Genomic DNA, 12,461 nt, shown 5'->3' with positions numbered 1-12,461 from the left:
AGAGAAACCTTAAGTGTTACTTCATTCTCACATTGAATGCATCAGCATTATTCCACTTTCATCTCACAGGTTAGCGTTCCCAACAGGTATCCCTGTTGTTGGCACGTTGCAATGTGTTACAGCAGAAGGATTCAGCCAGAAACTGCGTTTAAGATGACTAAACACAAATTGGGGCTCCTTTTGTGAAAGAAATAAGAGATATAGTCTTATAGTCTATAGAAATATAGTCTTAGCTGTAGCCATAATATACACATACATACACACACACACATATACATATATATATGTATTCATTTTAAGAAACTGAGGCTCTAAAAAGGTTAATGACAATGAGACATTTATATTATCACTGATTTCTATTACAAATAAATATCATTTTTCAAACTTTCCGGTCGAAACTTTGAAAAGACACTTTATTGCGGTTGTCACACTACATTAAGCAACACGACCATTTTCAGTTGTCGTGATAATAAGAAAGGTTTCTTGAGCGCCAAATCAGCATATTAGAAGGATTTCTGAAGGAGCTTGTAACACTGAAGACTAGTAATGACTGCTGAAATGATGGAGCTCTGCCATCTCATATATATTGATTACTTAAATGTGCGTATGGATGGTTGATAGCGCCATCAAACAATAAAAGTCTTTATCAAAACAGCCAAGCAACATTGCAATGTAAATGCATAGATCATATACAGGCTGTAAAACAGCACAAATGCAGGATGGTGCACAACCAAGCTACAATGGAAATGATAAATTATACAAATCACAAAAGTCAATAAATGAAAAATGTAATCCACATGTATTTCAAAAACACACAAGTGTAGCCTACACAAAAGTATATGTATGGTATGTACAGGTATAACTACACATACACTTCATGTGTGTTTTCGACGTGTGTTTGTGATGCTTTGAATGCAGTTCTTCATTCTGCAAGAGATGTGAGGCATTTTGGATTTTGTGTGTGCAGGTCTTGCATTTGTAAGGTTTTGCGGGAAAAACGTGTGTAAACAGCTGAAATAAACCGAAACGATAATCCCAAAATAACCTATAGATGACGCTAGCACTGGCAGATCGCGCTTGTCATTTGCGCAAGGTACAAACAAAAATGGGTAGTTGATTAGTTTTGCCTGATTGAAGTGCGCCCAGCTGCGCTTGTTTTCAAGAGATGGGCAGTCGATTACTCCTGCCTGGGTGAATAGGCCTGAATGGAGAGCATGAGTTCAGGCTTAGTTTAACCACAGCGAACATGTAATATTGCAGAATCACAGGTAAACAATTTTAGCGTTTTGGACATCTCGTGCTGACATAAATTGCGTGTGTGGCGGATTAACCACGGGCCTGTTGTTTTTATTTTGAGAGCGTGTAATAGTTTGTGTTTGTCCTTGTTTACAGTGTTGATCTGTTATTGTGTGTTGAGTGTATTGAGTGCAGATTTAATTAAACGGCTCTAAAATGTAATGGATGGTATTTTGTTTTTGGAGGAACTGTTTCTCGTCGTGTTTGTTTATGTCGCTTAATTTGTGTCAAAATAAGAGGACTGTGATTAAACTCTCTACAGTATGTAGGTCAAGAACACCTGACCTGAGCTAACAGTCTCTGCTGAAGTCCAGTCAAGATTTTATTCTTGTTCAACCATATATTCCGATTTTATATTTGGCACAAAATCCATTATAATTGAGATTACCAGGCTATTATGAATAAAAAGGTGGTGTAACTGCAGAGTATTTTTGGTATGTTTAGTAATAAAACCCTTTACGTTTTTGACGTTCTGTGTATTCCTCAAAACTCTCATCATGAACTTCAGTAATGTTACAGTAATGTCATTTACACTGAAGCACAGCTATTATCCATTCGACAGCAACAGGTGTACTACTTTTAATATTTAGAAATATAATCACTTGTTTTGAATATTTTGTATTGTGTACTTACCGTAATCCATATGGTCCAATAATATTTATTAGTGAAACAAGTTAGAGATCGGTAAGATTTTATTTATTTTAAGAAATTAATTTAAAAAAATTTAAATCAAAAAGTTGATCAAATGCGACAGTATAGACTTTTACATTGTTAATGAAAGAATTTTTGAAAATGGATCATGGTTTCTGTTAAAAATAATAAACCAAACAATGGATCATGGTTCGTATAATGAAAAACAGCACATGGAAATAATGTCTTTTATAATGAAAAACAACATGGAATATATATATATATATATATATATATATATATATATATATATATATATATATATATATATATATATATATAAATAATACATTTATTTTTACAATATTACTATTTATACTGTATTTTAGATTAAATTGAAAGACTTTTATTTAAAGATATACAATTATACATGCAGCATGGGGAAAGACGATGATCTAGTCTTGAACTGTTCCTTGATTTTTCTTACCAGAAGGAACTAACGTGATGTACGTGACCACCTTCCTGCGTTATGTTAGGTAAGTTTTGCCCAAATGAAAAAAAAAATGGCAACACTATTACATTATAGTACTTAAAGACAGTAGCAAAAAAAAAGAATTATTTGTTGATTAATGTTGTGTTCTTTTAAACATATTTACTGATATCATTCTCATTTTTACAGGCTTGGTGGTAGATGTAGTGTTTCTGCTCGAATCGTTCAGAGGAGGAATCTCTCAGGAGCGGATGCCATTAACGCCCTGCGGCCATTTTACTTTGCAGTACACCCTGATTTCTTTGGCCAGCATCCAAGAGAGAGAGTAATAATAATTAAATAATTACAGTATTTATAATACTAAAATGGGATCCTTAAATCGGATTTTTATTATATCCATTAACTTCCTAATGGCAATGTAAGATAATAATATTTGATATATGTTAATGTACTCTACGGCTGCTGTATATTTATGGATTTTAGTATGCTTTGCACAGATCTCTGCAGAGCGGGTGTGAATGTTGTATATTGTTAGGTTTCGTTTTCTCTGTTGCAGGAAGTGAATGAAAACTCCCTCAAAAGGCTAAATGGCTATCTGGAAAATCTTCAAAAGCCTGGGGCGAGGTACCCCAAACCTGCAAACCTCACGTTTTATGTCAGGGACACGAATGAACGAGCAGACTCCGGTGAAACTCTGCTAGCCTCAGGTAACACCTCCGATTCACACTGATTTTTAAATACTAATAAGAACAAATAAATACTATTTTTGTCTTTTTTTGTCTTTTTTTTTTTTTTACTAAACAAAAGTTCTTTTTTATTTTATTTTTATTTTATTTTTTGATTTTCAAGTATGATTGTTTTTTTTTTTTTTACGTGTATTTTAACTATTTTATTCTGCAACTAAAGTAACTAAATGTTTACGATGTTAGAAAAGATTTCTAAAAATAAAGTATTCGTTCTCGCATTTAATAATAAGAGATTTTTCTTTCTTTTTGTGTATTAGCAATGTTGCGGATATCTGTTTTTTTGGGGTGTTTATACAGTATTTCTCTAAATTATATTTTTTGCTGTTTTAATCATACAGTTGTTGTTGTTTGTTTTTTTTACTTTTAAACAGAAATTGATCAATGCATTCTACATTTTCCCAGGATTCCGTTCAGTGACTTTCACCCTGCAGTCTAAGGATGTTCTGAGCACAGTGTTGGATGTCCTGAGGTCTTGTAGTCTCTCAGCTGAACATATGCAAGACGTGCTCAAGACTAAGACCGAGAAGAGCTCGACACAACAGCCCGGCACGGCTTTCTATCGCCCCATTAAATGGGACAAGACCTATTACACTTTCACAGGATTCAGGGACCCTGAGCAGGAGTTAGAACAAGCCAGGCGAGTGGAGCCCACACTCAGGTATTGAGAGAGACCTTTTGGTCACTATTTAATTTTAATTTGATTTATTTAATCATCGAATAATCTTGCCTATACAGTCTTAGCTTAACCACGCGTCTCACACGCATTCATCGAGAGGACGGCAGACAGAAGGCGACAGGATGAGGAAACGTAAACTTCGTGTAACCCACGCGAACGCCGCCGCTCGTTGTCAGACCACCTGACTGCAAGCGCAAAAGTCTGGTTAATATTCAACTCGAAATTCTGCAGGACTGTTGAGAGACACCGCCGGGTGTATGGCGGCGGCCAGAAAGAGCCCAGCTGGCGCTTTTAGCGGCGCACGAGAAACCTTGTTTGCGTTTCTGCAATTAGCCTCGTCCTTCTCCACAGAACGCGGCGTTCTCAAGCCATTCTTTGCATTTGCCGTGATTAATGGCTCCACAATGATCGTTGTGCCGTTTAGTGCTAGGAGAAATGCGTACGCCGAACCACAGATGAGCCCAGCTTCATAACCTGAGATTTAAGCTGTGGAGATTCAATGGAAACCTTGGTACACAGCTTACTTTATCATGTTTGATTGTTAACAACACGGTCAAACCTTTGCTGAGAAATCTATTACATGCCATCATGTGATTGATAGTTTGCACTTTTTTTATAATATAAGTAAAATTACAATATTAGTGTAATTCTAAAAACATCTCCTGGTATAGAAAAACGTGTCTTTTTGCTTTAAAACCTTTTTATGTTACATAAATGTAAAAATGTGAGTGTTAAATATGATGCATCTGGCTTTGCATCATATTTATGTACACCTTTTTGTACAGTTATCGTCTTTAATCATAAAAACAAAACAAAAACACTTTTTATTGCGATAATCTACTTTCAATTTCTACTAACAGCAAGTCACTTTGCGACTACATGTCAACTAGCAGTCATTATTAGTCATGTTAGACTGTCTGCTCGATGTCGTCTAACACTTTATTTATTTATACTTATTTATACACTTTATTTATACTGACTGAGAAACTGCAAGTATATGTCAACTTCATCCACTAACCCTAAACTTACCCTCACAGTCTACTCTGACAACTAGAAGACACGTAGTTGCAAATAAATGAAAATTAGCTGTCATGCAGTTACAAAGTTACTTAAAGTTAGTGGAACGTCTAAAATGATGTGTAACCAAGCTATTAAATATGGCCTGTTGTTACGTATTTCATTAAGCTTTTTAGTCATATAAATACAAATATAACTGCACCAAATTGCATATTTTGGAGAGAATAAATAAAATGTTACTTTAAACATTATTTTTTAAAGTAAAAAGCTTTACAGGGTTAAACCTGAGCTGTAGTTTTGTGTGGTATTGGAACATTGCCTCGTAACATTTTTAACAAAAGCTTTGGAGACCTAATATAGAATAAACGCGAAAGACAATACTGTGTGTAGTAAATGAACAAAGGTAAATCGCATCAGGCGTATTTCATTGGGACTATTCTTTAACGAATCTAGGATATATAATGGTTCATTTAACTCATTGTCAGATGACTTTGTTTTGCTTGTTTTGTTTGTCTTTATGTTCAGTTTATGGCTGAGAAACAATGAGCCAGAAGCCACAAAGAAACAGAATGCCAGTGTTCCACGCCGTGAGGAGCTGAAAAGACTGAAAAGAGAGCTGATTCAGAAACTCGGGTTGCTGGATATCAGGTCAGCTCTAACTCACACTGTATGCTCTTGCAGCGCGCTGAATCTCGCTTTTGATCTTAATTAACCTTCAAGTGATAATTCGATTGCATTTTAGGGTGTGGTATTTGTTTGCTTTGTGAAATTATACATTTTTGAAATTGAATTAATTTGTGAAACAACTTTTATTACAAATGGTATACAGACAAGTACCAAATGGGTTGAAAATTAGATTTTTACATCTTTTTAAAGGTTTTCTTAAAAGATTTTCTTTGACTTAAAATTTAATATTATTATGGAAAATGTCTGTGCAGAGGACCGGCAAAAAAAAAAAAAAAAACTCTCAGTAATATTTAAAATTAGGATAATATTTTTTTATTTTTAAAATCTGTTTAGTGAAAACTGGTCAAAAGTTTATAAAAATGTAAACAAAAAATTTTCTTCAATTTTTTTATTCAGCAAAGAATCCTAAAGTTTTTTTTTTTTTTTTTTTTTTTTTTTTTTACAAAAGTATTAAGCAGTACAACTGCTTTCAACATTAAAAAAATTAAATATCTTACTTTGAGCACCATATCAGGATTTTAGAATGGTATTTAAATCACGTGACACTGAAAACTATATTAATTATGCTAAAAAATCTCGTTTTTACATCGTTAATATATATTAAAACTGAAAATTTCACAATATATCTTTGTAGTACTTTATTTTGGATCAAATGCAGCCTTGGCAACCATAAGAGACTTTACCAAATTTTACCAACCCCATACTTACACATTTTTATCTGCATGTGTAAAACTACTGGGCGGAGTATGGAGTGGTCGTGGCATCCTGTTGTCAGTATGTTGATCATGTGGTTCTCTGTCCTGCAGGTGGCAGCGCAAATGGGGTTTTGCACACAAATGCAGTCAGCTGCAGAGTCTTGGCCGTCTCTTCACACAAAGCCCAGAGGCTCTGCACATCCTGAGAGGTAACCATGGAAATGAGATTCAAGAGATGGAATTAGTTGGCCCAAGTGTTTAATGTGCACAAATATTTCTTTTCCAAAACATAGGACACACAATAGTTTTTACAGACCAGTCAGGGATGAATGCCTCAGGGCATGTCATGTTAGGAACAATGGATGTCCACCATCAATGGACAAAGGTACAGCTCTAATTAAACCAGGTATTCTTAACTTTAAAAAAAAATAATAGTAATAATAAACATTTCTGCTGATTAAGGTGCATGTGTTCGTATGCTCAGCTCTTTGAAAGACTGCCGAGTTACCGGAGCCTGTTCCAGCAGTCGGACTGGCTGAAAGAGCGCATCAGTCACCTGTTGGGAGGGATCCAGGTGATCCACATCGAGCGGATGGGTCCAGTTCTGCCTCTGGAGGAACACTACAGCACCCTCAACGCTTTCCACAAGAGACTGTTGCCTCAGCGCCTCTCTCTGCACCCCCGCAGCATGCAAGGCCTCACAATGACCTTGGAAAAGTAAATACTGGTATTCTGTGTTTATGACCTTCAACTATGTGAGGCAAGGTCCTCGGGAAATTAAGCGACTTTCCGGTACGTAAGGCAAGCTTACTTATGGGCGGGTTTGAAGTTACAGTGAAATCGAGTCACAAGAAAAATACATTCTTATGTTACATTGTTCGAAATTAATCAACTTTTCTTTTTTTTACACCATAATTAAAGAAGAGAAGAAAATGCCTTTATAATATTCCCTACAGTTCAAAAAAAAACTTGGGGTTGGTCTTTTTTATGTTTTTGGACTAAGAAATAATTACGGCAGCCCCGCTGAGCATAAAATAGAGCAAAAGCACAGTAAAACAGTACTATTGTGAAATTTTATTTCAATTAGCGACACATTTTTATTTTGACATTTCCTTGGATGGCAAAGCCACATTTTCAGCATCGTTGCTCCAGTCTTTAGTGTCACACAATCCTTCAGAATTATTGATGGATATATTTATTATTATTATCAATTATCAGCTGTGCTGCTTAATATCAAATTGTTATGGATAAAAAAAACAAAACAATAATTACCATAATTATGTGACCAAAAAGCCTATTTTTTTTATTGATGTCACTTCAAAATAAAATCAAATTGGCAGTTTGTTTATTTGTTTTTTGTGTTAACTGAATTATTTTCCATCAGCAAATCAGAATCCAAAATGATCGTAGCGTTTGCTTACGACAAAAAAAAAAAAAAGTTGTGAACACTAATAGAGTATCATTGTAGGTATCTTGATGAGAACAGCAAGTGAAATTACAATAAATGATGCACTGTAGCTTTAAATGGGTTGCTGTGGAAAATGTAAACAATGGTATTCCACTAAAAGGACGAGATAAACATGAAAATGAAACCGAAGATAGACCATACTGGTCTGTTAACAACCGACTGTATATGAATGGCGTAGTGTTATTCCTGTGGTTCCCTTGTGTTCTATTCATTTCTGACGTGTTTCTGACTGATATATCCTCACTGTTCACTTAGAAGTCTTTGTGCCGCTTAATGTCCCGTCAATCATTGTTTTTCTGTTCTGTTCTGTTGCCATAGTGACCGCTCCACCCCCTGCCTGCATGAGATGGGCCACTTCATCATCCCCACTATGTGTGACACCCTCCAGCTGCAGAACTTCCTCCAGAGCCAGGCCCGGGAGGCCCGAAGACGCATGCAGCGCACAGACAAGTGGGTCCTTGACCTAGCATTTATTGCACATTAACGTGACATCAGAAATTATTTATCTTGTCTTATCGTGCGCGATTCATTCATTGGTATATTATAAAGACCAGTTATGTTTGAAAAAAAGCAATACAGAAATGAACGTAATTTAACTAATAGTACGATGGTCATTTTTAGCCACTGGAGTTGTTATCTTTTGAGATATAACATAAAAAAAAAGCTGTTCTTTTGAACTTTCTGTTAATCACGTATTAATATCATCAACACTGATAGTAATAATAATGTTTCTTAAGCACAAAATCAGCGTATTAGAATGATTTCTGAAGAAAACAGCTATTCTAATTTCACAATATTACTTTTTTACTGTATTTTTGATCAAATGAATGGTTCAAATCTTTGCAACGATAAGAATGAGTACAATCTAAACTGAAAATCATGTATTTCATATTTTTTCCTTTTTTTTCTTTTTTCCACATATATAGTTTAAAACAAATATTTTTTACCTAATAAGCAAAACTGTCAAAAAAGTGTTTTTTTTTATAGAGAAAGTGACTTCAAATGTTTTATCAAGTGTCCCAGGCTGCCACAGTTTTCTTCGTAACGTAGTTTATAGTTAACATAAACAGTTCGTTCTCATCTATGCAGGTTGGAGGCGGAGGAAGAAGACATCATTTCGAGTTGCCTGCAGGATTTGTCTCTGCGCAGCCTGTCCAAAGAGCCCAGTGTGTCGAGCAGTCAGATGATCCCCTGCTGCAGGCGTCTGATGGAGGAGAAATCTCCTCACATGCAGGGCCTTCATCTCTACGTCTCTCACTTCTATTCGGTCATGCAGGATGGGGATCTGTGTATTCCCTGGGACTGGAAGGGTTGAAACAGACCGAACGCTATTTGGACTCCGTTGCTATGCCTTTCAGCATGACGCTCACGATTCTGTGAAGATTTTGAGATTCGGCCTAGTGCTGTAGGCATTATACGTGCACTTTGGAACTAGCACATAGTGTTGTGCTTTTGAGGCAGTTGGCCCCGGTTTTGTAATGTATGTTACAACTTAGCGCAAAGTTTGTCGTTCATTTGCCATGTACATTTCACATGCAACGCTTCAGGGTCATATTGTTTCTTTTTCTTTTTTGTCTCAATCTATTATAAAAACAGCTTATGGAAATCCGATAAGGCTCTTTATTTGCCTTAAAACAATTAGGTGCTAGTTGCACCAGATCAGAGATTTAACTACAATCATGTTTTTGTGGTTTAATACGCAACTTCTGGGTTTTAAATACACATTTTTTGGTTAGTTCTGGTTTTCAGAGGGGCGCTCAGTGACTGCTTAAATCATCTTTATCATTTCAAAACCCGAATGCTTGCGACTGAGAGGAATTAAACGCATTTATTAACTGTGATACCCACTGCCAAAACCTAAAATGCAGAGTCAAAGATGTGTTTGGACAAAATGGGTTTGTCTAAATGCTGAGTATGAAAGTATTAAGAATTTTGGAAAGTGTTTGTACATTAGCAATCCTGAATGCTGTAATATTGTCTGTCTTAAGATTTAGCGTACAATGTACCGGTGTCGTTTGCTGCTATCGTGTTTCGAATGTTTATACTGATATATTTACGTATGATGAATATCAAAACTGTGTAACCACAAAAATTGAAACAACGGTTCAGATGTAACCAGTCACTGTTGTATATGTTGTTAATATGTACCTGTTTGGTTTACAATGTTTGCAAGATTCCATGAATTTTCCACTCTGACAGGAATTAATAAATTATAATAGAATAATAACAATTCAGTCGTGTGATGTATGAAATATGTGATGAAACGCGTCGTCAATATTAAATGTTCTCCCATTTTCGTAGTGTGCTGGACGACCCAGGGTCAGAATAACCAGGTGGACTATTTTAAAGGAAATGTTTGGGTTAATTGCATTAATGACAATGTCTATGAAGTGCTGTCAATTATCACAGAAAACATGACTCCATTTTTATGTGTAAACACATGTCTATGTAGTCTTTTCTGTCTCAACAGGTTTTTATCTAATAGTGTGCCATCACAGCAGATAGTTTTCACCATATTAGAGTAGACTGTTACAAAATCTATATTATCTATACATCCACCAAAAAATCAGGATGCGTAATATGCCAGTTAACTGAATTATAATTATTAAATGTATTTTTAATTATATATATATATATATATATATATATATATATATATATATATATATATATTTATTATATATATTTTTTACTAATTTTTTTCTTTTCTTTTTTTACAAAAATACAACTTCACTGCAACTGGCACTTTTGATCAGTCTAACACATCTTTGCTGAATAAAACTATTAATTTATTTCCACCTCACCATCACAATAAACTATAAGAAGGATATTTCACTATATTACTGTTTTTACAGTATTTTTAATTAAAAACGCAGACTTGTTGAGCACAAGAGACTCTTTTATAGTAACGCATTTAAAAAAAACGCACTAATTTCAAACTTTGACTGGCAGCGCAAACGTCATATAACGTGCAGGCACCCTCACATTTTTGAGCGTTATCTCAGCCTTTTCAAACATTACCTGTGAGTCTGTTCATGCTCTGCCCCCCTCGACTGTCTGCTTTTAGACAGATTTACACACGGAGGATCGAGACAGAGGCTATCAGCGAGCGGGTCACAGACCAGTCAGACAGGGAGGATTTTCTGTTTTCTGCTCATTTTAGTCATTATTCTGTACATCAAAAGCCCTGCCTGAAGTATATAATAAATTATCATTGCAACTGAACTTGAAAAAACCCGAAAAGCTACTATAATCAGTCTTTGTTGGGCTGCAAATAAACTAATAATTACATAGTGTGGATAAATACATACATAAATGTTCCTGTGCAGACAAAACTTTAATTATAAGGGGGTGTTTTAAAAAAGTGTTTGTATCCAACCCAATGCTCAATGGCTTTATTACACTATTGTTTAAGATTATATGTGACATATATATATATATATATATATATATATATATATATATATATATATATATATATATATATATATATATATATATATGTCACTATTTTAGCAATGCAGCCTTTGTGAGCATAAGGCTTCTTTCAAAAACCAACAACATCAAAAAAATCCTAATTATTCCATGCTTTTGATCCTGGCCTTGATCAATCAATGTCAATAAATGTAAGGCTCTTATGGTTTCGTCTTTAGTGCCATTAGTGGCGTTCTACAAATAACTGTATGAGCGGACGACACGCACGAATAAAATAAATGAATATATGCAATACATCATTTTTCCTGCCATCAATTGGTGTATTGTTAGCGGTGTGTATTTCACAGCAATTAAAGTGAAAGCTATCTCAAAGATGTTCGCAAGCTAAGCAAGACTAATTATCAATCAGTCCGTTCGGCGGTGATACGACGAGGTGCGACGGGTCAAGAGTCTTTGTTCAGTAAGTGGATATAAATGTAATCCAGTGATTAAGACGGGTCTGCGGGAAACCCCTGTTGATAACCAATCTCTCAATTGCATTGTTGAGGTTTAAGCACGTAAAGTCAGTCAAAACGGACGATCCCATACAGAGAGCTTCCTCTGGCCAGCTATCAAAAAAGGTTTGCTAACATAAAGTTAAATGTTGAACGTTCTGCAACCATTACCATAAAAAACAGCAAGTTCTGATGTTTTCTGTTAGCTTAATAAAATCATTCATTACGCGTTGATTGTGAGTGACAGTTGAAAAGACTAGCTACTTCCTGGCCTTGAGAAAGAATCGGCGCTTCATTACGCGGCTCCACACTCACACGTACGCACAAGCCTTGTCCGTCGCCTGTGGTCATTTCCACCATGTGACGTGACCCTTCCTTGCTTTGCTTGGTTTTGCTGAGCCTCTGCCCTCACCCAACCCCCGTTCTGGCTTTTTCCTCATGTAGATCAATGGAATGTCCTTGGGATGGCCAGAGCTCTGCAGCTGAGCGTGGGCAGCCTCCACTACCCCTAATCCCAGCCATAATAATGGGGTCAAGGGGTCCCTCCCAAAGCCCTGTCTTTCAGCTTGGCATCCCACTGCTTTATTGGGCAGCCTGCATCTGGAGCCTAAGCCCCACCGAGAAGCTTCCTCCCTTGTCACAAGAGCCACCCCAGCACCCCATCCTAAGTGCCCATAAACGCGCACAAAAGCCAGTCCTACATGTGGTAGCTATCTATTACAGGAGGGGCCCTCGGGAGGGGCAGTATTGATTACAAAAAGGTTGAGATTGATTTCATAGGTTCAGGTGTGGAGGGAAATTAGCATGCACTGCTGAAAGATGATGGC

The 12,461-nt window shown here is 36.0% G+C and overlaps 1 protein-coding gene across 1 annotated transcript; it reads left to right on the top strand.

The window, feature by feature from the left end:
• Positions 1–1,123: 1,123 nt before the first annotated feature.
• On the top strand, positions 1,124–9,935 carry tcaim (T cell activation inhibitor, mitochondrial). The gene is made up of 11 exons (XM_043261852.1): positions 1,124–1,268; positions 2,417–2,462; positions 2,606–2,741; positions 2,973–3,123; positions 3,565–3,820; positions 5,381–5,503; positions 6,349–6,446; positions 6,531–6,622; positions 6,722–6,954; positions 8,024–8,155; positions 8,795–9,935. Exons 2-11 carry the CDS (start codon positions 2,431–2,433, stop codon positions 9,018–9,020), a joined length of 1,479 nt encoding a protein of 492 aa, XP_043117787.1. The 5' UTR covers positions 1,124–1,268; positions 2,417–2,430; the 3' UTR covers positions 9,021–9,935.
• The last annotated feature ends 2,526 nt before the right edge of the window (positions 9,936–12,461 follow it).

The sequence above is a fragment of the Puntigrus tetrazona genome, chromosome 16 (assembly GCF_018831695.1).
Source record: "Puntigrus tetrazona isolate hp1 chromosome 16, ASM1883169v1, whole genome shotgun sequence".
In the NCBI taxonomy this organism is placed as follows: domain Eukaryota; kingdom Metazoa; phylum Chordata; class Actinopteri; order Cypriniformes; family Cyprinidae; genus Puntigrus; species Puntigrus tetrazona.
The sequence above is the reverse complement of the archived record's forward strand: the minus strand, read 5'-3'. Positions and strand labels throughout refer to the sequence as shown.

Excerpts from the sequence above, each read along its gene's own strand:
- tcaim (XM_043261852.1), top strand. The coding sequence starts at position 2,431 with ATGTACGTGACCACCTTCCTGCGTTATGTTAG. Across the intron at positions 6,447-6,530 it reads GGCTCTGCACATCCTGAGAG|GACACACAATAGTTTTTACA; the intron begins GTAACCATGGAA and ends TCCAAAACATAG. Across the intron at positions 8,156-8,794 it reads CGCATGCAGCGCACAGACAA|GTTGGAGGCGGAGGAAGAAG; the intron begins GTGGGTCCTTGA and ends TCATCTATGCAG.